The following is a 27,593-nucleotide window of genomic DNA, read 5'->3' as shown; positions in this document are numbered from 1 at the left end:
AAAATGTCTGCATAAAGATGCAGTTTAAAGTATTTTCTTTTAAAGTGGGGAGGGGAGCCGGGTGCAATAGGAAGAGCAGCAAGGAAAAGTGCATGCCCCTCAGGAGGTCTCTGAAAAGTGTGAAGTTTATGGGGAGAACCTGGCGACTTTCCACTTTATTTGTATTCCTTTATTTGCATAAAGACTGCTTTCCATTAAAAGGCTGCTTGGTTTCTGGGAGTGTATGCACCTGGGAAAATTGATACTAGCAACGCCCTGACCTGTAGCACTTCTATTTGCTTAACGACATATCCTTATTTAACTAAGGATGCTCCCACCTGTATTTTGAGAGAACCACCCCTTCCAACTAGTAGTGAAACCACATTTCTTCCCTGTATCTTCATAACTCAGAAAATTAGGTTTTGCAGAAGTTAAAAATTGTATCCAGGAGTATTCCAAAACAGCTAGAACAAGTATACACAACATTTGCTCACAGTATATGTTCAGCAATACCCTGAACAACACAGGTGTGAACTGTGAGGGTCGCTTATACATAATTTTTTTCCAGTGATTATGGACGAAGCGATTTGTGGCTGACTGATTCCTCAGATGTGGAACCATGGATATGGAGGACCTCGTATAGGAAGGATCAACTATAAAGTTATATGTTGTATTTTCAAAGTGTGCAGTGGGACTTAGGGAATGTGTTGACACCCTTAACTCCCTTCAAGAGTTAATCATATATTCAAAATTATGTAATATGTCTGGGTGACTTGGAAATGATGCAAACTACTTCATATACTATTCAGGGGAAAGAAAGACAGAAGGACCCTCTTAAGGTAACACTAACTATCTCAATGGCTAAAGCACAGACCAAGGGATTTGAAAAGCTGAAACAATTCACTGTTAGTACTTACTTTACTTTTGCTGCTTGAGGAATGTCCCGCAGCTCCTCGTTTAGATTGAGAACCCTGGGGTATTTATTTTCCACAATAGTGATGAGATAGTGCAAAAGTGTAATGTTCCTACAGTTAGAGGAGAGAGTATTAAACATGGTTGATATCGGCACATGATTTGCATAGTCAAGTGTCTGATTCCAAAAGAAGGCTATATCCTGCATTACTTTCAAAATTTGGAGGTTCCTGTAAAGCAGGAATTCAAGAGAAAGGGATAAGAGGAGAGTCTTCATGGGATTTACATAAATAGATGTCAAAAGAGGCACACATCTTCTGAAACAGAAGGGTAGGGGATGAGAATTACATTTTTGGCCCATAATGAGGACCCTTCCAAATCTGGGTAATGCAATGAGTGATGAAAATGAGTCTGAACCATTGCCAGTGGGGACATCCCTTCACAGTGCATCCACCCAAAGACGAGACCTGTCCTGCCAACTCAGAACAAAGCAGGGTTGGGTGGGGAGTGAGGATGTCTATATAATGCACCAAAGAAGATAGTTAATTTTGAAGTCTGAAAGTACAGAGCAGTGACCCACTGATGGGAATTACTGAGAATTCTCATTTAAAGTTTCTTTGTTCTGGGGGATAACATTTTCACCTTTCGACTCATTTGTTTTTCTCTTGCCCACTCTGACCTCATCTGTTTTGCTGCTGCAGCAAAAGGTGGCTGGAAAGTTAGGAAGCCACCCCACCATTTCAGGGCAGGGCCTGGAACTGGGCCAGGACTGTGCCATCATGGGTATGATATACTCGCAGCCTAATTTTAGCAACACTTCAGCTCCTAACTGCATAACTGGCTCCCTCTTCAGTGTTGACAGGGCTGAACCCTGACTGACCTGGGCTGAAAAGGCAGGCATCTGATAACTGTATCCATGAGGCCACGCCATAGGAGTCTGGTCCCCTTGTCCCCGACTCCAATGCACACTACAATCACGTGAACCCCAGATGCCCGGGCCAACCTGGGATTCATCAGTTGAAATGAAGCGGGAAGCCAGGCTGAGTATTTTTAAAAACTTCCCATTGAGTCTAACAGCCAAGATCAAGAACCACTTAGTCTGTTGAAAGTTACCATAATTAGGAGGACACAAATACATTACTTAAAAACTATTTCCATAATTTTTAGGCAGTTTGCTAATTCACAAGGCTAAGTCACAACAGTCTCCTCAGCAACTAAAGTGAAGCAAAGTTGGCAAACAATTTTTTTTTCCCCATCAATGCAAATCATTTCAGGTTAACCTTGTAGCTTCCTAGAAGTCAATGCAATCCTATTCCTCTGAGATAACTGGGTCACATGGAAAAAAATTTCCCCTTATTTTTCTTGCTCTCAATAATTAGAGAACCATTGTTCAGCAAAGTAAAACAGTAGCTAATAGTTCTGGTCACTTATTTTGCAGATGTTCAGCTGTATTGTTCCATTTCAATTTGGCCATTCACAGAATCTATGTGTCTGCCATGCGCTGGTTGTGTGAGGGGCAAATTCCAGAGCCCATCATGAGAAAGACTAATGCTGTTTTCCTTCATTATTTCAGAGAAATAAATATTTAATTAATCATATATACCTTTTTTTTGTGTGGAGAAAGACTTAAAACTAGATCAATTTCTATATTTGTCTGTTATCCAAATAACACCTGATTTGAATGAATATAAATTCCTGAATAATAAAAACAATAACTAGACATCACACATTGGATTATTCTTATTCTCTGCTCATTACCATAAACAAGCCTATAATGCAGAGTGAAGAGGGAAAAGAAAAAGATCAGAAATGGTTTTGTGTTTTAATATTTTGAAAAGGCTAATTGTGTACTGGAGGAATTTTTACATTAACTAGTAGATTACCATGTAGTAAGTGCCAGGTTATCAGTAAGCTGGAAGGGTGGGGTGCAAAGGGCATTAAGGGCATGTTATGTGTGCACACACCTGTGTGTGGAGAGGTCCTCCACCTGTGGCTGGTGGTGAGGGTTATCTTCTGCCCCAACCTATAAGCTCAGAGGAAGAGAACTCTCTTCCTTAAAAGATGGCTGCTTTTCACATGCAAGTAAGATGCTGCAGTTATCTACTACAACCTTCAAATAAGATCTGCCTATTGGTAGAGGAAAGCTGTGGGCAGACCACTAGAACAGTTGTCAAATACCTGTAAGGCCAAACACCTTGCTGGCTGTGACCTCAGACAAGCTAAATGAGACACCTGACCCTGACCCTTGCCTCCGTTTCTTTATCTGACAACAGGCGATACAGCACTTGCTCTGGCGATTTCACAGGCTGTTGTGACAACCAAATGTGAAAGGGCTCTGAAAGGATCGAGTGCTTACATTAAAAATAAGGTGGTGGTGATAGAGTGTATCAGCTGCCCTTTGTTAATCTATTTCTACACAATGCAAAAATAAGGCTTAGCTCTACAATTAAACACATTGCTTATTTCTTATAGGATGGATTCAAGGTTGCCATTATGCTATGCTTCACTAACCCTATAGAAAATACAGAGTAAAAAGCTCACTGGTTGGGAATAATTAGGGTGAAGAGCCGTATTTCTAAAATGAATTCAGATTACAGAGAAGTTTACCTTAGAAACAATTCCTTCCAAGACAGTGAGAACTTTAGAGAACCACAGTTCTCAGGGAAGCTAGAGTTAATATGCCTAATGCCTTGCCGGTAAATGACACCAGTGCATTTTCATATCCTGGTGTCTCTAACAAGAATCTGTTCACTTAAGACACACTTTCTAGGAAGCATTTTAATGAGTCTTGGGATGAGCAGCTGAACACCAACAGCCAGAACGCATATATACACTCATCTTTTCATATATCTGCTCGCTTCCAGGTACCAAGGAAAACACAATCTAAAAAGCCAGCAAGCTTCACATTATATCCTCAGCTGTTAGTTTATCTTTGTGGAGGAGTAGCAATTAGGAGAGGTCACGACGAGACTATTAGGAGGCTAGTAATGTTCTGTTTCTTGATCTGGGCACTACTTACACAGATGTGTCCAATTTGGGAAACCTCATCTGGCTGTATATTTCTGGTGTGTGAACTTGCCTTTCACGTATTACACGATACAAAATGTTTCCCTGACAAAACCCCAAACACAAAAGACTTGGACTAGATGATATACTTGTGGAATGAAAATGAAGGATAACTGGCCCAGTGGGAACTTGGGATTCACGTGGTCCTGAGGTAAGAGAGGATCAGTTTCGGAGGAGGACGAGAAGGAGAAAGTGCAGACCAGACACTTGAGTGTCAGGAGGCCCAGAGGTACAAAGCTGAGCCCCGACCCAAGTGCTCACAGGTCCTCCATACTTACTTGTCAATACTGGATTTGGTGTCGGCAATCTTATTTAGGCTGGATATCTTGAATCCATAGGCATTGCCTCTTTGGCCTTTATTCATGTAATTTCCAAATGCCAAAACCACTTCCAGCAACTGCTTCAGGGCACCACTCCTAAACACCTCTTCTGAGCCAGAACGAATTGCTTCAAAACAAAATACACAAAACTATTACAACCAAGACTTTTCAGTGATACTCATCCTAAATCCACACACCCGATAACAGACACCAAAGATGTAAGATGGGGTCATTAGATTAGCTGGGAGCACTTTCTGAACACCGATACCAGAAGCAAGACACAAGGGGGCCAGGAGAGTCAGCTCAGGTTGTTCAAGAGACCCAGAGGCAGCTGCACAATCCCAGCCTTTCTTTTTCTTGGTTGACTCACCAACTGTAAGCAGTTAGGAATACATAGAGCGTCAGCTGCATTTTCCATATTCATTTGCAGACCCTTTCTTGCCTGGTGTGAGTCAGATCACAGGACTATTGATCAATTTCACCAGTAGAAAAACTGGGCAAACGTGTGACATGTCACAGCTGGCAGGTGTCATTAGGGCCCCAAGGCCAGCCTGCACTCTGTGCTGTGCTCATAAGTTGCCCACATTTCAAACAGCTAAAAATTGAACAGCCTCAAAATCAAACCAACTACCAGCCTCAAATCTTCCTTTAGAAAAATCCAGTAAGAATCAAATCAACAAAATTAGAAATGAAAATGGAGAGATCACAACAGACAACACAGAAATACAAAGGATGATAGGAGACTACTATCAGCAACTGTATGCCAATAAAATGGACAACTTGGAAGAAATGGACAAATTCTTAGAAAAGTACAACTTTCCAAAACTGAACCAGGAAGAAATGGAAAATCTTAACAGACCCATCACAAACACAGAAATTGAAACTGTAATCAGAAATCATCCAGCAAAAAAAAGCCTAGGACCAGACAGCTGCACAGCTGAATTCTACCAAAAATTTAGAGAAGAGCTAACACCTATCCTACTCAAACTCTTCCAGAAAATTGCAGAGGAAGGTAAACTTCCAAACCCATTCTATGAGGCCATCGTTACCCTAATACCAAAACCTGACAAAGATGCCACAAAAAAGAGAAAACTGCAGGCCAATCTCACTGATGAACATAGATGCAAAAATCCTTAACAAAATTCTAGCACACAGAATCCAACAACATACTAAAAAGATCATACATCAGGACCAAGGGTGCTTTATCCCAGGGATGCAAGGATTCTTCAATATCCGCAAATCAATCAATGTAATACACCACATTAACAAATTGAAAAATAAAAACCATATGATTATCTCAATAGATGCAGAAAAAGCCTTTGAAAATATTCAACATCCATTTATGATAAAAACCCTCCAGAAAGCAGGAATAGAAGGAACATACCTCAACATAATAAAAGCTATATATGACAAACCCACAGCAAACATTATCCTCAATGGTGAAAAATTGAAAGCATTTCCCCTAAAGTCAGGAACAAGACAAGAGTGCCCACTTTCACCACTACTATTCAACATAGTTTTGGAAGTTTTGGCCACAGCAATCAGAGCAGAAAAAGAAATAAAAGGAATCCAGATAGGAAAAGAAGAAGTAAAACTCTCACTGTTTGCAGATGACATGATCCTCTACATAGAAAACCCTAAAGATTCCACCAGAAATTACTAGAGCTAACTAATGAATATAGTAAAGTTGCATGATATAAAATAAACACACAGAAATCCTTTCCATTCTTATACACTAACAATGAGAAAACAGAAAGAGAAATTAAGGAAACAATTCCATTCACCATTGCAACGAAAAGAATAAAATACTTAGGAATATATCTACCTAAAGAAACAAAAGAACTATATATAGAAAACTATAAAGCACTGGTGAAAGAAATCAAAGAGGACACAAATAGATGGAGAAATATACCATGTTCACAGATCAGAAGAATCAATATAGTGAAAATGAGTATACTACCCAAAGAATCTATAGATTCAATGCAATCCCTATCAAGCTACCAACGGTATTTTTCACAGATCAAATAATTTCATGATTTGTATGGAAATACAAAAAACCTCAAATAGCCAAAGCAATCTTGAGAAAGAAGAATGGAACTGGAGGAATCAACCTGCCTGACTTTGGGCTCTACTACAAAGCCACAGTCATCAAGACAGTATGGTACTGGCACAAAGACAGAAATATAGATCAATGGAACAAAACAGAAAGCCCAGAGATAAATCCACACACCTATGGTCACCTTATCTTTGACAAAGGAGGGGAGAATATACAATGGAGAAAAGACAATCTCTTTAACAAGTGGTGCTGGGAAAACTGGTCAACCACTTGTAAAAAAATGAAATTGGAACACTTTCTACCACCATGCAGAAAAATAAACTCAAAATGGACTGAAGATCTAAACATAAGACCAGAAACTATTAAACTCGTAGAGGAGAATATAAGCAAAACACTCTCCGACATAAATCACAGCAGGATCCTCTATGACCCACCTCCCAGAATATTGGTAAAATAAACAAATGGGACCTAATTAAACTTAAAAGCTTCTGCACAACAAAGGAGACTATAAGCAAGGTGAAAAGACAGCCTTCAGAATGGGAGAAAATAATAGCAAATGAAGCAACTGACAAAGGATTAATCTCAAAAATATACAAGCAACTCCCGCAGCTCAATTCCAGAAAAATAAACCACCCAATCAAAAAATGGGCCAAAGAACTAAACAGACATTTCTCCAAAGAAGACATACAGATGGCTAACAAACACATGAAAAGATGCTCAACATCACTCATTATTAGAGAAATGCAAATCAAAACCACAATGAGGTACCATTTCACGCCAGTCAGAATGGCTGCTATCCAGAAGTCTACAAGCAATAAATGCTGGAGAAGGTGTGGAGAAAAGGGAACCCTCTTAACACTGTTGGTGGGAATGCAAACTAATACAGCCACTATGGAGAACAGTGTGGAGATTCCTTAAAAAACTGGAAATAGAACTGCCTTATGACCCAGCAATCCCACTGCTGGGCATACACACCGAGGAAGCAGAATTGAAAGACACATGTACCCCAATGTTCATTGCAGCAATGTTTATAATAGCCAGGACATGGAAGCAACCTAGATGTCCATCAGCAGACGAATGGATAAGAAAGCTGTGGTACATGTACACAATGGAGTATTACTCAGCCATTAAAAAGAATACATTTGAATCAGTTCTAATGAGGTGGATGAAACTGGAGCCTATTATACAGAGTGAAGTAAGCCAGAAAGAAAGACACCAATACAGTATACTATTGCATATATATGGAATTTAGAAACATGGTAATGATAACCCTGTATGTAAGACAGCAAAAGAGACACAGATGTATAGAAGAGTCTTTTGGACTCTGTGGGAGAGGGCGAGGGTGAGATGATTTGGGAGAATGGCATTGAAACACGTATAATATCATATGTGAAACGGACTGCCAGTCCAGGTTCGATGCATGATACAGGATGCTCGGGGCTGGTGCACTGGGATGACCCAGAGGGATGGGATGAGGAGGGAGGTGGGAGGTGGGAGGGGGGTTCAGGATGGGGAACACATGTACACCCATGGTGGATTCATGTCAATGTATGGCAAAACCAATACAATATTGTAAAATAATTAGCCTCCAAAAAATAAATTAATTAATTAAAAAAAAAGAAAAATCCAGTAAGACCCCATTGTAAGAAAGATAACTGTAGGTTTGGTGTCAGTAGCAAGCAAATTCCTCACCAATACCCAGATAGCAAAAGCCCGGGGGTTGTGTGTGAGCTCCAGAACTCAGGCTAGGCCAGCAAGCTGAATGCAGACCTTAAATAATTATCTGCCAGAATTCCAACAGATTTCAAGGGGAAAAAAAAAATCACCAAAGGGATTCTATTGACTATATGCACTTGCATTGCACTTGTACATGAGCACTTGGGATGAATAGCATTTTCATTCTGAGGGACTTGACTTTACCTTCTACTTTGGGTTTCACTTCTGCTACACGCTCTGCAAACTTCTTTTTGAAGTACAGCGATTGCAGTCTTTGTTGATAATGATTAATTCTGCAAGAGCAAGCATCAACTAATAAACACTTAAGACACCTATATTCCCTCAAAGGTGATGGTACCTTGGAGCACCTGTGCTGCCTTCCCCCCTTCTCCTCCCTCCCACCCCCCTCCCCAGAGAGTTCCTCTCCTGGACAGAAGCACAGGGCCTGAGCACAACTATGTCTGCAGAACCCACTTCCCACTGCCCTACAGGGTGTGTTCCAGCATCCAGAAAGGGCAGCAGGTCCTCAGCTCCAATCAGCTTAGGCAGTTGCTAAAAGAAACTGAGCTAACTGCTGTTGACTAAAGCCCCTTTCTCTTCCTCAGAGTCCCAGCAGCTCTTGAGAGCAGAAAAGAGATAAAAAGGAATGAAAATGTAAAGACTCCCCTCTGCTGCTGCAGATAAGAGGCTGTTGCCTGCCCTCCTCCTGTGCTGCCTCACTTTCTACAAAGTTTGCCTTTGGCAGAACTGTAGGGTAAAACTTGTCTCCAGGCTTCTTTCCTTACACCGTCTCTCCCCACACCTTCCTCTTTCTTCACAGCTGGCTCCCTATCTGTGCCCCTCAGAACTGGAAAGCTCTGCCTTCCAGGAGAGCAACTAGCACCTTGAGATAACAGGGAACTGGGCTCCGACCGCCACCAGGACAGGCTGCCTGGTGTTTCTGAGTGGGTGAGAGTGGGCACTTCAGCCAGACCTTCTGAAATCACTGCTTGATCTGCTCTTCAGTGGAAACTTCAGTTTAGGAGGACCAGGGATCAGCTCTCATCCAAAACTATGCCATGTAATCAGACAGATGCAGCCCAGGTTCTGTTCTTATTCAGTGACCTTGAGCAGGAACCTTAACTCCTCCATTAGCTGGCAGAAAATATTTCCCTGCCTGACAGCCCTCCTGGCAGTGCTGATAGAAGGATTAAGATGCATGCAAAGACCTAGACAGTTACTAAGTGGCAGCTACTGTGGTCATGTATTTGTCCACACAATAGGACAAATGCACACCTGTCAAAATTTCAAAACCATCCTTTATTCTACAGTAATATACGAAATGGCAAGTTGAGATGACACAAAAATAAGTTCAGACACAGCAGAAACATAGAGTGAGAGGCACGTTCACCTTGGCCACCATGTAGGCCATCGGCACTCAGGGGAGGCGCTCTGTCCTGAGGTTGACTGAGAGTTTCAGGACCACTGGTTCTTGCCTAATGCAGAATCAATTCGCTAGGCCTGGGATGGCAAATCGACTCAGCTCACATGCCAAATTCAATTACGGAGCAGAGGCTGCTGCGGGGCTTTCTGGAGAAGGGCTGAGAAAGCTTGCCAAGGCTCCGTGGGAAGAGTGCCATGATTGATTAGTGATGTCTGCATGTGTCATGATTTGACATCTAGGCCCTGGCTATTTTGTTATGTGGGCTCCAGGCTGTTACCTTTGAGTCTGTCCACTGTTTTCTATTTTACAACAACCTTGAGATGTTGAAGTACAAGGAAGAGTGAGCTAGAATCCCAGGAGATCAAAATGGTGAGAAGAATGATGCTGACTGGAACCAGGAAAAGTTATGACTTGATTAGGTCAAAGTCAGAGGCCCAGAGATAGAGATAATTGTGAAGAAACCCTGACCCTGGCTTACCCATGGGCAAGAATGCACAAAAACGGAACAGTCAAGTTCCACACAACTCAGATTTGAGGAGGTGTGGGGGATTTAAAAAGACTTCAAGTTAATCCAGGTTAATTGGCCCAGATAATTCAACAGGAATCTAAAGTTTCACTTCCTTAGAAAGGCCAGGGGTGTCTTTGCTTTCGAAACATTTTCAAACTCACCTGCTCATCTCAAAAAGGAATCTGTCAGCCTTGGCCATCCGATCCAGTTCATGCTTATGTTCCTCCAACAGGTCAATATCACTTTTTTCAGGAACAAATTTCAAGAGCTAGAAAGTACACACAAATATTAAAACTGAGGTTTATAATTTAAATTATTGTCCTAATTCTTCACCCTTTCAGTTAAATTTGTCCCACGATGAAATTTCAATTTTTATTTTATAAGCTCTCCTCATAGGTGACTGTTACGATACAATAGAAGTGATAAAATCTTTCCATTTAGGTGGCCGAAAGGTACAAACTTCCAGTTACAAGATAAACCGGTACTGGGGGTGTAATGTACAACCTGATGGTTATAATTAACACTGCTTCTTGATATGTATGAAAGCTATTAACACAGTAAATCCTGAAAGTTCTCATCACAAAGGAAGAAAAACTTTCGCTTTAAAAAAATTTTGTCTATATGAAATGACAGGTGCTAACTTAACATTATGGAAACCATTTCAGATTTGTTAGTCAAACCATTATGCCATACACCTTAAATTTACAGTGATGTATATATTTCAATCAAAATGAGGGGAAAAAACCTTTCTATTTTTACTTGAAAGTAGTTAAACTGGTGTAAGATTCACTTCTGGTACCTATCTGTTCTTTAATGCCTCTCAGTCAGAATTGAGAAGTTCTTTCCCAGACTTACTTTACAGAGACCATTTAGAGGGACCTTGGAGATTCAATACTCTCATGAGAAGATGATACATCAGTGTTCCAGAGAGATTAGGCCACTTCTCCAGCATTATAAAACAAGTGCATATGATCTTCAGAAATAGAACCTGGGTCTCGACTTCCAGCTGTCTTTTTTTTTTCTTCTATACATCATGCTGGAATGAGTAATTCTATGTGTATTTTCCAATCAATTTGCTTATTTCTTTGGCTCATCTAATTCCATCTCCTTGTTTGCTCTATGTAGAGCTGGGTGAGAGGGACACAGAGGGACTTGAAGTTTTTGATTCCATATTTTATTTTGGAGGAAGAAATGAGCATGGAATGTAGAAGAGAGAGTGATAATACTTCAAGTTGAAAAAGCACTTCTGTATGTGTCTAATTTCCTTTAAAAGCACAAACATGTATGTCAATGCCCAGGCCTGTGTGTAGTGTGTGCTATTTTCTAGATCAAATATTCTCAGACTTTAAAAGAAAAAATTTACACTGAGCCTCTGGGCCCCAAGGTCCTCCCTGTAACTCAGTGCTGGCACTGGGTGGTCCACTTAGCAGACTTTCAAATGTTTGTTCGGTTTAACTAAGGGACCTCAGAAAAGGCAGTCAGTCTGGGTACTGCCAGCAGAGAAAGAGAAGTGGAACTACAGGGAAGAAGATGAATGACGTGAGGTTGGAAATATATTCCCGGCAGAGTGCTTATCTGGGGTCTGGAATGGGCTGAGGTCTGGAATGGGCAGCGTAGCATTTATAAAGGAGAAAGAGCAGCTGTCATGGCAGTCGGGGAGGGCAGGGGGGAGCAAGGGCTTCATAGGAAATTCAGTCTTTATTTTGAAGGCATGGGATGTAACATAAAATCTTAAGTAGGGGAATGAGTTTGCACTTTAAAAAGATCACTCTGCCTGCAGAATGGAGAAAATCAGACAGGATCCAGAAGTATTGGGGCTTGTTATTAGACTGTTGATGCAGTAATCTAGTGGTGTCCTGGAATAGGTGGTGGACAGGTTCTAGAGCTATTGGGGGTGGGGGGGTGGGGTTTGAATGGGCCTGACTTGTTGACTGTGGTAAACGAGGGTCAAAAGGATGCGATCCAGGCAAGGAGATACATAGAGTGGAACAGGGAGAAGGTTGGAGGAGGGTGGGTGAGGAGAAGATGAATTTAGTGTTTGAAATACTGACAAGGCAACAACGCAATGATTTCTAGTAGTGTGTACGCTCAGTCGCTAAGTCGTGCCTGACTCTTCGCAATCCCATGGACTGTAGCCCACCAGGCTCCTCTGTCCACAGGATTTTCCAGGCAAGAATACTGGACTGGGCTGCCATTTCCTTCTCCAGGGCACCCTCCAGACACCAGGATCGAACCTGCACCTCCTGCATTGGCAAGAGGATTCTTTACCACTGAACCATCTGGGAAGCCCATGATTTTTAGTAGGCAGGTGGATAGATGGTCTGAAATTCCAAAGAAATCTGGAAGACAAAGCTCTGGTGTGGGTTACAACATGCACAGATGTGAGTAAGGTAACCAGGGGTTCCATCAAGTGAAGAAAAGCAGGCCTTGAGAGAAGCCAGCATCGATGGGATGAGGACGAGAAGAAGAGTGACCTTCACAAGAGGCAGTGGAGGGACCCATGTGGAGTTACAGGGCCAATGAACGAGGCGTTTCACATGGGCCAAGCGGCCATCGCTGTGACACCCACCAGTATATCAAGGAAGATAAGGACTGCAAAGTGTCCCCTGGCTCTGGCAACAAGGAAGTACAAATCCTCAGTGAGAACAGCTTTAGGGAGGCGAGGAAAAGTGAACAGGCTTTCAAGAACTGACTGTGTCAAAAGAGAGAGAGCACAGTAGCAAATGGGGATGGGCAGTCTTAAGAGGTCTGTGCATGTGAAGGGCTGGGACTTGAACAAGTTACATGTTGAGAGGGCGAGGTGGAAGACCTCGAGGAGAGGGGCAGGGTCCTCTGATTGGAAGGAAAGGATGGGCCAGAGCAAAGGCCAGGGGTCCCCTCTCCCCTCACAGGGTGGAGGGAAGAGAGGTGGAAGCGGACGCCAGGGAGTCCATAGGTTTGGCAGCCTTAGAGCGTCTAGGCATGGGTGTCCCCTTGTTCCAGTGGTGACACTGGATGGGACACACGTCTTCTTGTGCTTCCTCCATGCAGGAGGGAAGGTGGTAGGGCAAAGGAAGGAAGGAGCAAGGGGGAGCACAAGGCTTGCTTTTTCCCCTGAGTTTGAATTTTTACCTTTTGGAATTCAGTTCTAGTATCAGGGATACCCCATACCTGCCTGCTGAGTCCACGGACACCCCTGTTCAGGATAACACAAGCATTCTCTCTCTCTCTCTCTCTTGTTATTCACAAGGGCAACAGTGAGAGGCTGAGACTAAAGGCCTGGGCCTTCTCAAGGGAGAGTTGAGAACAGACAGTGTATGGACAGTTTTGAAAAGAATGAAGAGTCAGACAAACATCTGGTGATGAGGAGAAAGGTGTGCATCCCAAGAAAGAGTGACCTCATCTGAGATCTGATCTCAGCGACTAAAAGCAGCAGGAGAGGAGGGGATGAACTTGGCTCAGATGCAGACCATATTGAGTCGTAAAGGATGCTGTGTTCAGGCACAGGAAGGAGGGTTAGAGTAAGCAGGAAAAGAAAGAGCCTGGGAGATGAGCAGAGAGCACGACACTCAGAGATCTCAGGAGAGCCAGGTCAGAAGTATCCCACTTGGCCAGAGTCTGCTTCAGTAGACTTCTTTGTCCCCCTGTATTTATCTGAAGTACATTCTATTTGCACTACAAGCTCTTTTGGCAAGCTTTAGAAATCCTTTCCCTCAAGGAGGAATTTTGCTGGATGCAATTTCACAGTAAACAGATCTGGTGGAATATTAAACATACAACCTTGTCGACAGAGGCTGAAGACCTAACGACCAAAGTGCCTTCTGCCTAGTTCTTCACGCTGGGTGAAGCAGTTTCTGGTGCCAGCATTTGCAAAGCAGGGTCACCTGGGGGCCGGGGAGGGACAGAGGGCAGTGGAGCGCCACTCTCGGGGGCAGAGGCTCTGTTTTGAGTGTTCTGAGAGGGAGAGCAGAGTAAGGAGAGGAGCTGCAAAATGCTCGACAAAGGAATTTTCAGTTTAGGAATAGTTTGAAACTATTTATGCACAGAGCATCCTAACAGACTTGGAAACATAGTCATTAACTATTTTGGGAACTAAATCAAACCTTAAAAGGACAGCAGAAAAAGTTTTTCCACTGCTGAGTGTGAGGGTTTTCACCCCGGATGACTGCAGCTGCAGAGGTTTCAGGGAGGGGCGGGCCCACGGAGGTGTGGTGACACCGCACACGTCACTCCTCCCACCTCGAGGCTGAGGCCTTGGGGGAAACCAGTGAAAACAGGAGAGAAGGCACATGCAAACAGGCGCTCCAGCTGAAGCAGCCCACCGCCACCGGATCCCTGTTAGTGGAGCAAAACAGCCTTTTCCCTTACTCCTGGGAGCTGAGGTGATACCTCAGGCTCAGCCTGGAATCGTGATCACCTGTGTCCACCCATGACCTCAGGTGGACCTGGCTCTAAGAAACAGGTGCGGCCTTGTGACCAAACCCTCTTAAAACGTGATTCTGCGGCAGGACAAGGAGACAAGGAGACAGAACAGGATTAGATCACACAGAGACATTCCCACAAAGCACAGGAAAATTTAGGCGCAGACCAAGAGATAGGTAACAATCCCTGGGGTTATCTACCAGCACAATATTACCAACAGTATCATTTGGAAGATGAATGAACCAAGCTGCTGACAACACACAACACGGCTGGAGTGGCTGCACAGAGTGTGTTATGGAAATACTGCATGAAGAGAGGCTAGGGCACCACATCTGACTTGTTGCTTGGCCATAAAAAATTACAAATTATCTCCAGATCTCATGGACAAGGATGATTACTGACTGTGTTTAAGTCTACGCTACACTTGCTAGCCCTGGCATTTGAATTTACTGCCATTTACAACACAAGAAGAGTCTGATACAATTTACAAAGACAGGACCCAGCCCCAAGAAGTGCACACCCTGCCTTATGACACATACGAGTGCCGATGACAGCGCCAGGGGGTTGACCGTGGCTTTTGCGGTTGTGGGAATGGTGAGCCAAGACCAAGACACAAATGTGTCAGGGATTAAGCAGTGATTCAGTTTCTGCAGTGCAGGCCATGATCTCACAATGCTGAGATTCTCAGTATTCCGGTGAAACAGACACTTCCTACTAAAGCCAGTGGATTTATGTGACCTGCTGAGTAGCAACTTGCTGGCAGCAGCGTGAGCGACAGACTCTGGCATCAAGGGTCCTAGGCATTTAACGCTCAGGACCGTAATTCTCACCCATCATTTTGAGGAGCAAGGGGAGGAGCAAGTCCTAGAGCCTCCTAACAGAGCCACGTGGAACCTTGACCTAACCTCCTCTCCTGAGAGGTGAGGAAATTGTGTACTAACAACAACCAGGTCTCCTTAGTATCCCTCCCCGCCGAGTCTGGCATAACCTGTGCTCTGAGTGTTACCCAGCAGCTCACCTGTTCCAACATGTCCTTGGGCAGATCCTCCTGCTCATCCATGGTTAGAATTGCTCGTTTGATTTCATCATTGGATAATTTCAACCTGGAGAAAGAATGTTTTAATTTGTTGTGACTACTCAAGCTGATATTGTTAACAATTTAATACCAGATAACTCATTTTGCTACGCCAGTTGCCAACCTTCAGGTACCATTTTTCTCAAAATCTCTCAAGGAAAAAAATTTTTATTTCCTGACTGTGTTGCACCTAAAAGTAGTATTTTGAAATGGCTTTAACATTCTTTCTGGGCTTTGTAATGCTCTGCTGACACCAAGAACAAAGCTATTAATGTTCTACCATTTAGCTTCCTTAAGCAAGGGATTGGAATATGAGAAGTAGGGAAAACACCCACGTACAACTATTTAATACATAATATTTATGAATGGCAGGTCAAAGAGGAAAATTAACTTTTTAACTTGATTATGTGTCAGGAGTGTTTAAGGTTTGCTCTCAAATTAAAAATGCACGTTGAGAATGTTATTGTTAAAAAATTGAATAGTTGATATACAAAATAACACAGAGGCATGTTCATATATGTTAGTTCGTTTTGGATTCAAAATAACTGTGAAGATTTTTTTTTAATAGAGGGAGAAACTGAGGCTCATAATGGCTGAGTGATTTGCCCAAGGTCAAACGCATACAAAGGCACAGTATCTAACACAAACCCAACACTGTTGATTGCTAATCCCAAATTTTTTTTAACAAATAATGCTTATCTAGTTAATATCTCATAGGGAAGGATTTAAGCAAAAACTCAAATCCGATTTCTGTTTTCCTGTCTACCATTAATTCCTATGATTTACTGATTTATATGAAGGATTTATGTCTTGATTACGGCAGGACAACTAAGTGTTGAATGTGGAAAAAAGATGAAATTAAAACGTGCTTGTAAAAATATGTTTTTATTAGATATAACCAAAAGTCTTAACTGGGGCAAAAAATCTTAATCAGATTATTAGCTGATACAATAGGGTCATTCTTTTGTCCTGCTTATAAGCATCAGACCCAGACATATTTAAAAATTCTTACTTCCTTATAAGCTACCACTAAGGTTTCATATTAACATTATTTGATTCATTCTTGTTTATGACCTTCAAGAAGAATCACATTTAGGACAGAGGATAAAGACATAAACACACAAATATAGAGCAAGGCATATAGCCTTCATGTGTAACATTTGAAGGAAGGGGCTCTGGCATCAGACAGGTTGTAATCATGTCTTGGCTCTGACACTTCCTGGCCAGTGTGACCTTAGAAAATTTTTTTTCTTTAGCCCCAGTTGCTTCATCTATACAACAGAGATAATAACAACTATATATTTTTTAAAAGGATATTTTTGTGTGTATAAAGTGAAATAGCACATGCAAAATGGTTAGCAGTGTCTCACTACAGAAAGAGCACAATGAACTATGTATATTCTGCAAGGCAGATTTTTCCACCCAGGGAAAAAAAAAAGCAGCAATACTTATATAACATTATTATTCAAGTGCAGCTATTTGATCAATAAGTAGGCTTATCATGAAACTTCCCAAAGTGCTCTCAGAGCCATTATTTCACTAGAGTTTTCCTCTCTGTCCATAGCACCCATTAGGCCCAGGAGTATTAAAAAAGAAGTTATGGTGCTTATTTTAAAGGTGCTTATGTTTGAGATGTTTGGATGGCATCACTGACTCAATGGACACAAGTTTGAGCAAACTCCAGGAGAAGGTGAAGGACAGGGAAGCCTGGCTTGTTGCAGTCCATGGGGCGGCAAAGAGTTGGACATGATTGAGCAACTGAAACAAATCTTTGGGAGAATCAGATGATAGGCAGAAACACTCCAAACAAAGGCTACCTATGCTCTCCCAAGAGGGCTGGATGAGTGCACGGGTGGCCACAGAGCCCATGGGGAGGAAAGGACCTGGGCAAGACACAGCTCATTCTGGACATTTCTTGTCTGTCCTTTTCTCTAGATTTTGACATGCTCTTGTTAAAGATCCATCCTGCCATTGATACTGCATGTTGTTTCATGTACCAATAAAGGCCAATAGGAAGGAACAGATTGGGGAATCCTATTGTATAAATACTACTCTATTTTGTGCTTTCAAACCCAACTAGAGCACCTAGGCAACACGCCGATTTGTTCATGTTCTAGAATGAGACCTGTTCTCTTCCCTAGTCCAAGTTGTAGCACCATCATAACTCCTGGGCTATGGACAGAGACTCTGGACCAGACAGACTTCTCCAAGTTGATTTGGTCTGGAGACAATCATTTGCCAGGAACATGGTCACTAGAATATCATGATGTAAAACCATCCAACTTAAATGGCACAAATAAGTTAATTTGGCATGGGTGAAACATACAACAGGGGAAAACTCTATCCTGGCTCAAGATCTCCATCACATGGGCCCTGGGTAGCCCTAGATTTCAGGACACTAAAGACTCTTGAGTCAAGTGAGGGCAAAGACCATGGTGTAGCCAGCAAGGCCAAAGAAGTGGGATGAGGTAAGGTTGAAACTGCCATGAATGAAAACCAGCGGGCTGTGGAAACATCTAAAATTATGAGAAAACCTCCACTTATTTAAAAAAAGATTAGTTCTGTGTCCTTTTCACACCAACTGGGAGAACCACTTTATGGTGTCTTTCTGCTGAGTCCTTCTGTTTTCCATGTAAGAGAAAAGGAGTTGAACATCAAAGTGAGAACAATACTCGACATATCAGATTTGCATTTCATTAGCTCCCCGCATGGAGTGCAGAACTTCTTGCTTTTGAAATTGTATATATTTATGCTTTTCAACCCCCTGAGGCTGTCTGGACTAAACACTGGCACTAATTCATAACAATTTTGGTTTCTCTTAATGTGGCCCACAAAGAGACTTGAGACTTTAATGGCTAGTACTTAAGAAAATCTGCCTGTCAACATCCTGCCTTGCACGTGGCCTGTGGGAGCTGACAAAGCAGCTGTACCTTTGGGGAAAGAGGAGAGGGGTCCGGGGCCCTCTGGGAGGCTTCTCTAGGTTGCCAAAGAGTTCTTAGTATCATCTATCATCCACCGAATGAGCCACTAATCTCTGTAATTGAAGGACCCTACCAATCCTAAACTTTTAATGGCTTTGAGAGCTTGGCAGTGTTCTGGCATGCAGGAGGGTGGCAACTTGTGAGACACCCACTTCAACTTGCTCTGCAAGGCAGGAAACAAACTGGCCATTTAAAACTGGTATTTAACTCCACCTTGCTCCACTCAAGTATTTCAAAAATTCGCCAAGAGACCTGGAACATCCAGGTGCAATTAAACTAAGTTAAGGATGGGTGGCAAGATCAGTCTGAGCTCTGTTTCAGTGGATTTAAGCCAAATCCCTCCACTTTAAAGTAGCTTTTTGTGGTTTACTACACCCTAGCTGTCATGTTACATGAGCATCTGGAAGAAAAAAAAAAAAAAGAATGGCAGAACACGTCATAAAAGTGTATTTTAGGTGGGTTCATTTTGCAATATAAGCCAGCTTCCGAGATTTTTTGTTTTTCTTTTTGAAAGGAGAGGAGAGGTATGTTTAGGGAATAAAGGCGAGGGAACTGTAAGTTGCCACATGTCACCTATACACACACACCAGAGCAGTTGGCTGACTCTGCCAGGGGCCTGAGGAACAATTCTCCAGCATACCACGTCTATTCCACTCACTTCTCAGGTTTATGACAGGTGGGATTTGCAGTGGCCTGAAGCACCCCATCTTCCAGACAGCCTCTTTCTGGGTGATGAGAGACCTTGGCCTCTCATGGTAAGAGCACGTGCACTTTCTCCCCTGCTTGGACCCTGAGATGAGGTGGGCTTTCCTTCCAGTTGACCTTTTTGGCTCCAGCTGAGGGCATGGAACCTATGCCTGGCCAAATGGTCCATCAACTTGTGCAGTGTGTGGGTAAGGAAGAGTTTTTAAAGATAACCAAACACTGCAGACATGTGCACATTACAATACTGCCCACAGAATATGCCATGGGCTTTCGCTGTGGTGGAATCTGGTATAATGACTACATTGCTGGAAATTAAACTCCCAGTCAGCAAGAAAAGACACAGAGAGAGGGTCGCCAGACTTTGAGAATGCAATAAGCAGAAAAGAAGAAAGGCAGTACGTGTGGAAAGGAGATCTTGACATCAGCTTGGAAACACTCCTACTCGTCCCCAGGCACAAAGTCAGTCTCCAAATGCTAGTGACAGTTTTTTTCTCCAGTCCGTTCCTCATCAGGTCTTAGCTGAGCAACAAAAAGAGCTTCCTGTCTGATGGCAGCCTGTGCCTTCAGCTCTTGACCCCTTCCAACCTATCCTGCAAACCCATGAGATCGAACTCAAAACCTTACTGAGACAGTGCTCTTCTCTGGAGCAAAAGGCTCTGGATCCCCTGGGAATATAATCGGCCAGTGACTGAGGAGCTGCCACGTGCAGGCACTCTGTTAGTGCTTCTCGCACGCTGGGTTCTCATTTTTACTAACCTACTACTTTCATTACCTCCATTCTATAGACTGACTCTGGGTGGATTCAGGTTGTTACAAAAGCACCAGACCTGGATCTCAGATGCTCCTGCCTGACCTAGTTTAATCCAAGTGAGAGACTGCAACCACAGAGCTCTCTCTACAGCTCTGCTTGAATGCGCGCCACCTACCCACCCCGCTGCCTCTGCTCCTGCGTACCCTTGGAACTGCCTCCCACCGGCCCCCCCAACCCAAGGCCCACTTTCTCAGGAAAACCCTGCTGCTGTCCCCTCTCTCCCTTGGCTGGGCTCCCCATCTCCTTCCTGCCAGACCAGTCTAAGGCCTGCATTGTTCACAAGTCATCTTGCCTGTGGCATTTTTCTTCTCCAATTAGCCATGTGCTGCCAAAGGCAACAGTGCAATCCTAAGTCTTGGGACATCCTACGGCATCCAGCACAGTGCCAGGCAATTAAACACTCCAAAGTGACAACTCTAAGACAAAAAGCATCAAAGCATCAAAAGCATCTTTCCCATCCTTGAAGCCCCTTGCTCCTTTTGTGTGTAGTCATGCATCGCTGATGAAAAGGAAGAGTGAAAGCTAGGTAAACTGCTGAGTGGTTAAACAACTAAATAAAAAACAAATTAGTTCTGCTTTATTTCTTTTACCTTTAGCTGTCCTGTGCTTTCCTGAAGAGGGAGTAAAACTACTGAGCACTGAGCAGAAAAGCACGTGGTCCCGACTCCTCTGTGGCATAGAAGGTTTTAGACCCTGATCAACAAGGCCCAATTACCATAAGGGTAACTTGGTCTCACAATCAGCTTGTCACACATAATACATTTTCAATGTTATGTGCTCATTGTAATATTTATTCATTAAATTGGATATTAACAGATAACAGACACAAGACAAGTTCTTAGAATAGTCTACTAGAGAGTTCAGGCATATTCACATTATAAGTCACCTTAGCCTTTGACATTTTTGATGTAACAAGGGAATGCTATATGACAAATATGAAACAATCCCTCCAATAATGGGATGGGAAATTTGCCAGAAAGAGTTGTAACCTTATCTATAACTAGTGTAATTACCCTCGGTGGCATCTTGTACTGAGAATGATCTGTTTACGAGGAACTGAGTCACAGTTAGAGCTCTTAAATACTATAAAAATTCAAAGTGATGGCTCTCTTTGCCAAGTTGTTTTTAAAGGGCTCTTCTAAACTGCAAAAGCACAAAATAGAGGGGGAAGTTCTAGGGTTTAAAAAAAAACTCTCTCTAAATTTTCATTTAATTTTGCTATTAAGTAGAAATGTTACTTGTAAAAAGAAGTTGTAATAAAACAAATTGTACAGTCTATAGGGAAAATGTAGACCTTCAAAACTATCTTCAATAGTGTCTTCCTGAATACAAGTGGGGATAAACACAGGGCCTGGCCATTTACACAGCTTCTAGCCAGGTGCAGAAAAGTAAGAGCTAATAGGATGTTTCATATTACCTTACTAGTTGTATTAAAACTCAGGGGGGTCTTGCTGCTGCTGCTAAGTCGCTTCAGTCGTGTCCGACTCTGTGCGACCCCAGAGACGGCAGCCCATCAGGCTCCCCCGTCCCTGGGATTCTCCAGGCAAGAACACTGGAGTGGGTTGCCATTTCCTTCTCCAATGCATGAAAGTGAAAAGTAAAAGGGAAGTCGCTCAGTCGTGTCCAACTCTTTGCGAACCCATGGATTGCAGTCTACCAGGCTCCTCCGTCCATGGGATTTTCCAGGCAAGAGTACTGGAGTGGGGTGCCATTGCCTTCTCCGAAAGTAATATACATCTACCAAGCTTCAATTTCTCTTTCTCTAAAAGAAACATTTTCTCCCTAAAGTAATATACATCTGGCTATTAACCAAGCTTCTATACTGCAAACCAAGCAGCAGTGCTTTGTGTTAAATTTACTCTTAAGGCTATGTGAAAAATAAGAGCTACTACTTTCCATCTTCACTCTTCCTGAAAGAGAAATCACCTTGCGCCAGGCTCGATACAGATTTAACCTTCTTTCCAGAGTGTAACCAATGTGACTTAGATTGTACAGAATGCCCCAAACTTCAGGGTTCTTTACATTTTCCTTCGCCTCGTTAATATTAGGTATCTCTGCCTAATGTGAAAGTCCTTTTTAGAGAAAAGATTCAGAAAAGCTACTTGAAATGCCCAAGACCAGCTGACACATTCCCTGAAGCTATTTATAGTTGGATTCCAGGCTCCCAAATTTCTTTTTTTTCAAGCTCTAGGACCATGATGGTTCATCAATTATGAAAAATACTTTTGAACAGGGCTGAACTGGATAAATTAGCATTTTACTGAAGTTTATTGACATATTTTTAGTCATAAAAATGTTCACAAAGAACATGAAATAATAGAATCTGAAGTATAAAAGGGTGACTTAAGAAGCAAAATGAAACAGAGGCTTCATGGTGGGTACTGAGTCTGTGACAGTGTTACTTCAATGGCCAAAGTATTAATAACTCTAAAGCCAAGAAGCATAAATAACAGTAAAGTCCATTTTACAGGCTCACTGGAATAATCAAGCAAAACATTGATTTGAGATGGTCTGCTTTTTAAACTTTAGGAGTCTGTGGGAATTAAACCCCAAGAAAGTAGGCCCCAACTCTGACATATCCCATGAGGGAAAGTAATCACTAAGAGCCCTCTTCACCTTGGACAGAAGAAACTCGGAGAGCTGACCCTCAGTAGAGTCCAGGTAAAAGAACGAGTCCAATTACGTGGTTTGGGGCCACATGATAGAAAAGCTGGTCCTACCAGAAATGTTGAGAGAATATCAACAATACCTCGAGAGAAGGATGTTGCAATTCTGAGCTCTCCGACCATCGATCACCGAAAGCTCTCTGACTTTAAGTTTGGAGCCCAGTGTGTCATCAATGGCATCTGCTTCTTTCTATAAAGAGCAGGAAAGAAATCCATCAAAGTCAAACAGGGACATTCCGACTTCAGACACACAGTTTTCCTTTATATTTGCTGTTTACACATACACACGCACAGCTGAGATGGTGAGGGGAATTAAGGGGGGTGGTGGGACTGAAACAAAGGCTAAAATCTAGTTGACAAAGGAAAATAACAAGAAAAGCTGACCACCCACATTTGAAAAAGCATTATTTGGAAGAACAAAGTGCTTCTAAGTTGAAGATGCATAAATTATCAATGAGCGCTACCCTCCTCTTGTCCCCCAAATCCCAGTGGAGAGCAGACAGAAGGACTGTCACTATGAATCAAGCTCAGCTGAGGCGTGCCACTGCCGTTCCAGCCATTTGCAGGGCCCATTCACCCCAGAACCATTTGCATCCCGAATACTCAGAAAGCTGAACAATAAAACCTCCCAAACGTCTTCATGTGCAATAGGAAGCTCCCAGGCCCAGATGGTACCTTTCATTACCCTGGAGCCTGACGGACAACAGGGAGTGCGCAGTTCAAGGCATTAGTTCAATTTACTTCAATTAACAATAAAACACGACTTGCACACTCTGCTGCTGTACAGAAAGCTGTGAGCAAGGAAGGCCATAATTTATGGCGGAAGAGGCATAAGGCAATTATACATACAATATCTTTTGAGTAAATAAAGCATCAAGGTAAAAACAGACTGATTTGATATACGGCAAGTCTGATTTTATGAAAGGTCAGGATCAATTTAAAAAATAGATCATGACATTTAAAAAACATAAGGAAACCAAACAGTTCTGGAACTGGATAATAGTTAAGGAAACAAAGGCAATATGGAGTCTATATTAAGAGGCAACATGTGACCAAACTATTTCATATTGTGCAGAGATTTCAGGCATACTTCTAAACATTCAGTGAAGAGTTGAAACACAATGTGGAATTAACTAGACATTGCATTACCCTATCAGAAAAAAACCCAGGAAAACCAAGACATTTTGAGCTATAGTGAACCAAGGAGTTATATTAAGCCAGGTGGAGGTTTTAGCTCACTTACCTGCTTGGAGTTACTGTTCACAAAGAAATCCTACAGCCATGGCAGAGGCATGGAAAAAGCAAATAAGATACAAGCAGTTCAGAAATCACAGCAACACACAGGAAAGTCAAGGAAATGAGTGACACCGGGTAAGAGGTAATTTATGCCCCAGGAGCAGCAATGAGAGTTGATGAAGACGAGAGTCTGGCTGAAGATACACTGACAAGCAGGGTACTAATAAGCATTCAGGTTCAAGAGAGAAGACAGCAGGTGCTATACACAATTTTCAATGGTGGCAAATCAAATTCAGATACGAAAGGACTTAAAACACCCCGAAATGAGTTCAAGTTGGGGAAGGAAAAACAATCCTCCTCTTTGAAAGTACCATTGGGCTCTATGTAGTTAACATGACAACTGAAGCAGAAAATATGGATCAATTCCATCAACTTGAGGAAACCACTTCCAGCAAAAATTTTTTTTGAGTGGATAGAATAATCTTCTGTCTTCTTGTGTCATGAGGAAGAATGAAGAAAAGAAAAAAGACAAGTTCAACAACATAAGTCAGTAAAACCAACCCTCAGTATAGCTTGAAAGTCCAAACAATGCCTGTGCATGCTCTGGGAGGTATGAGGAAAAAGAGAATTTCCAATTAAGAGACAATAAGTAATTCATGGGCTACAGAGTCATTGGTGGTCCTGTCCCCATTGCCTCAGGACTGTTGTTCATGAGACAAGGGCAACAGTCTTTGTTTAAAATAGTTCATAGAAAAGATTTGGAGTGAAGAAGAGGTAGTTGACATGTTATGAGAAAGTCACAGCTTTCTTTGCATATTTTTGCCATGATGGCATGAATAAAGCTTCGGTGTGCAAAATACACCCAGCTTTTGGGCCAACTACTTGCACAACCAGCATTTACTCAGCAGATTCCTGAAGGCCTCATTGGTCCCGGCAGCACTGCCAAGGCCAGTTTCACACAGATGAGCTGTTTCACATCGTTCTTCGAATGGGAAACAACACGTATCCTCCCCTGGCTCCACCCATACAAGGAGGGATTACTCTTATGGAATGGCATTTAAAAAAATAAATTGATAACCACACGAAACCTTTCTTTCCTCTGATGTCACAGTTTTATTTTGTCCCTGTTGTAACTGTCAAGTTTTTTACCCTGAAACTCCTCAGGACTCTTTCCCTGTAAAAGGAGTTTCTCTGTTCAAGAGCAGAAAAAACTCCAGTGTAGTGAACTCCATGAGGTCATCTTACCCTACTTTTCATTCTTAAAGAGACAGGTTGCAAGCTGGATTTATAAACCACTCTCCCTGTCTGGCCTTCAAAGAAGAAACTTGTATGAAGCCCTCTGTAACTCATTCTCCCCAAGTTCCCAATGTCAAGAAATTAAGACCTCTCACTCTACTGTAGTGGGCTACAGAACCAGGCCTCTAGCATTTGCTGGGGATGTGACTTGGGGCTCAGTTTCACTATCTGTACAACGGAGTAAACAACTGGATTACTATTGCGAGGATTAAATGTGATAACGAAGATATGGTATTTTGTATAGTACCTGTCACATATTTATGAGCTCCACACTTGGAAGCTGTCATACATTACAATTATTTTACCTTTCAAGACAAATGATCAAGTCCATGTCTTTGCCTATTGCTCTGCTTCTCAGTTGAGCTGAAGCACAGTTGGTCAAGATCTCCTGTTTATAACCAGCAGCAGCACTAAGTGTAACAGTTAATAGCAAAGTAATTTATCTTATCTTTTGCAAGGTGAGGATGAGGAATGCCATGGGAGAGTTTGGCTAATTGGAGGTCTTGAGATTCCCCCTTTTTAAGAGTCCTTTAATCATCACATTGTAAATAAAATCACAAAGTTGGAAAATGTTAAAAATAATTATGTTTCCTGGCTTATTTCAGATAAGCTGATATTCTCTTTGAAACTAAATGATTCACTAATTGGTTTGGGCCAAACATGACAGGACTGTCTACATTTGGCTCCACCTAACAGGATGCCTGATTTTTCCAGATGATTTTTGGTACAGGGATTAGGATTTGGAAACTAAATAGGAAATTGGAGCTTGTATTTTCAGGAACCAGTGCTGATAAATTCCTAGAGATAGGGTTTCACCATGTAATAATAACTTTATAGACAAGGACAACTTTTACATGAATGGTTCTTAATCTTTCTGAGGCTGAGATCCCTTTGTAATTCTGATAAAAGCTAGAGATCCCTCTCCAGAGAAATGCATGCACTAATATTTAAATAAAACCCTGTATTTGATGAACTCTTACCATGTTGTCCAGCTATAGAACTTCTACCTTCTACTGCGGAACTAAGAAAAACCACTATTTATAGTTTTTACCTTCTGCCTTCATGTGCCATGGCTAAAGATCAAGCTTATTGAATCGATGTCCTAAACCATATAATTGTTCAATGTTAGAAACTAGATATACAGAATAACAAAAAACGTCAAAAGAATAAAAAAGGAAATTTCTTTGCCCATCCATAAGATACATCAGAAGATACCATGGAATATTCCAAATGGGACCCCAAGAATGACCCCAACAACTTGTATATTACACATTAGGGGGAGAGTCAGATTCTAAGCCTAGGAGAGAGGTTATCTTTTGTTCTCTGTCAGAGCAAAAGGCTTTGAAATATTATGTGCTAATAATAGAACTATGAAGAAGGGGTGTCCCCAGGCAGAGTGAAGAAGAGGAATGGAGACAGCAGTTGCTCATTTGTTGTGACAGAAATACGTCTTCCTTTAGACGTAGTAACTTCAGTTCATTTTCACTCCACCAACTGCATAGATAGGGAGAATGAATTTATAACATCTCAAGATGAAATTTCTCACAAAAGGAAGATAAATAGTTCAAATGTATCTGAAATAGTGCAAATATGCCATGTGCTACATTATGTGTTAAAATAAGTCTTTTGTGGCTGGCTTAGAAATCATGTGTAACACAGTTTCAGTGAGGAAAAGAGGTTCTGAGATTTAGGACATTGACTTTTAAATGAACTTCTGGAATGTGAGCAGGGAAGTAACTGCATGCTATTAAATTTCATTTCGTGTGGCACATAAGCTTACATATTCAGTTTTGCACACCTTTGATATCCACACTGGAAAAAAAAAATCCTGAATAGAAATGGTCTTGTTCTTAAAATTGGAGTTAAAGACAGTATAAATATCTGTTCAGTTTTTAATGACTCAATATTTCTCATATGAACAGGGCATATCGTGTGTGTGTGTACATGTATATATATAAAATCTCTCCTATATGCCATTAATCAGTGTTCACCTAAATTATAATAAACTGAAGCTTAAATTATTTTTTCAAAATCTTACTCTGTGTAGTGTTCCTGTTACATGCACACAGACAATGGTATTCATGTACTCTTTGCCTCTCTGAGAAATTTACTTTGTCACACAACTGGCTGAAATCCTGAGAGCTTGGTCAGGGTTATATAACTCTGGAAGGAAGAAAGAGAAGATATTACAGGGAAAAAAAAAAAAAAAGGTTCCCAGTATTCATTTGGGAGTAGAAAAGAGAGCAGTTCCAGTGTGATAACAATTATACAGAGCATTGCCAAGATTAAAATGAAAATGCATAGGTTTTTGACTCTGCCATTAGTTACAAGATTAGGGGACATAATGACAGAAACCCTGTTTCCTTTATCCCGTGTGCTCCTAACTAGACTGCTTTCATCTTTCAATTTTCTGTCTTTCAACATTCAATAAATTCAATGGAA

General features: G+C 41.9%; 1 protein-coding gene across 1 annotated transcript in view; it reads right to left on the bottom strand.

Annotated features, from left to right (window-relative positions):
• The window catches only part of DAAM1 (dishevelled associated activator of morphogenesis 1), a 127,173-nt gene that overhangs the window by 8,683 nt on the left and 90,897 nt on the right, over window positions 1-27,593 (bottom strand). The window contains exons 16-22 of the mRNA XM_052646284.1: window positions 23,863-23,892; window positions 22,703-22,809; window positions 15,400-15,484; window positions 10,142-10,248; window positions 8,254-8,342; window positions 4,236-4,404; window positions 897-1,004 (exon numbers count right to left, since the gene is read on the bottom strand). Of these exons, the coding sequence (XP_052502244.1) occupies window positions 897-1,004; window positions 4,236-4,404; window positions 8,254-8,342; window positions 10,142-10,248; window positions 15,400-15,484; window positions 22,703-22,809; window positions 23,863-23,892 (695 nt within the window). The remainder of the gene's footprint in view (window positions 1-896; window positions 1,005-4,235; window positions 4,405-8,253; window positions 8,343-10,141; window positions 10,249-15,399; window positions 15,485-22,702; window positions 22,810-23,862; window positions 23,893-27,593) is intronic.

This window comes from Budorcas taxicolor, chromosome 10 (assembly GCF_023091745.1).
Source record: "Budorcas taxicolor isolate Tak-1 chromosome 10, Takin1.1, whole genome shotgun sequence".
NCBI classification, from domain to species: Eukaryota; Metazoa; Chordata; class Mammalia; order Artiodactyla; family Bovidae; genus Budorcas; species Budorcas taxicolor.
Note: the sequence above shows the minus strand (reverse complement) of the source record. Positions and strands in the feature narration are given on the sequence as shown.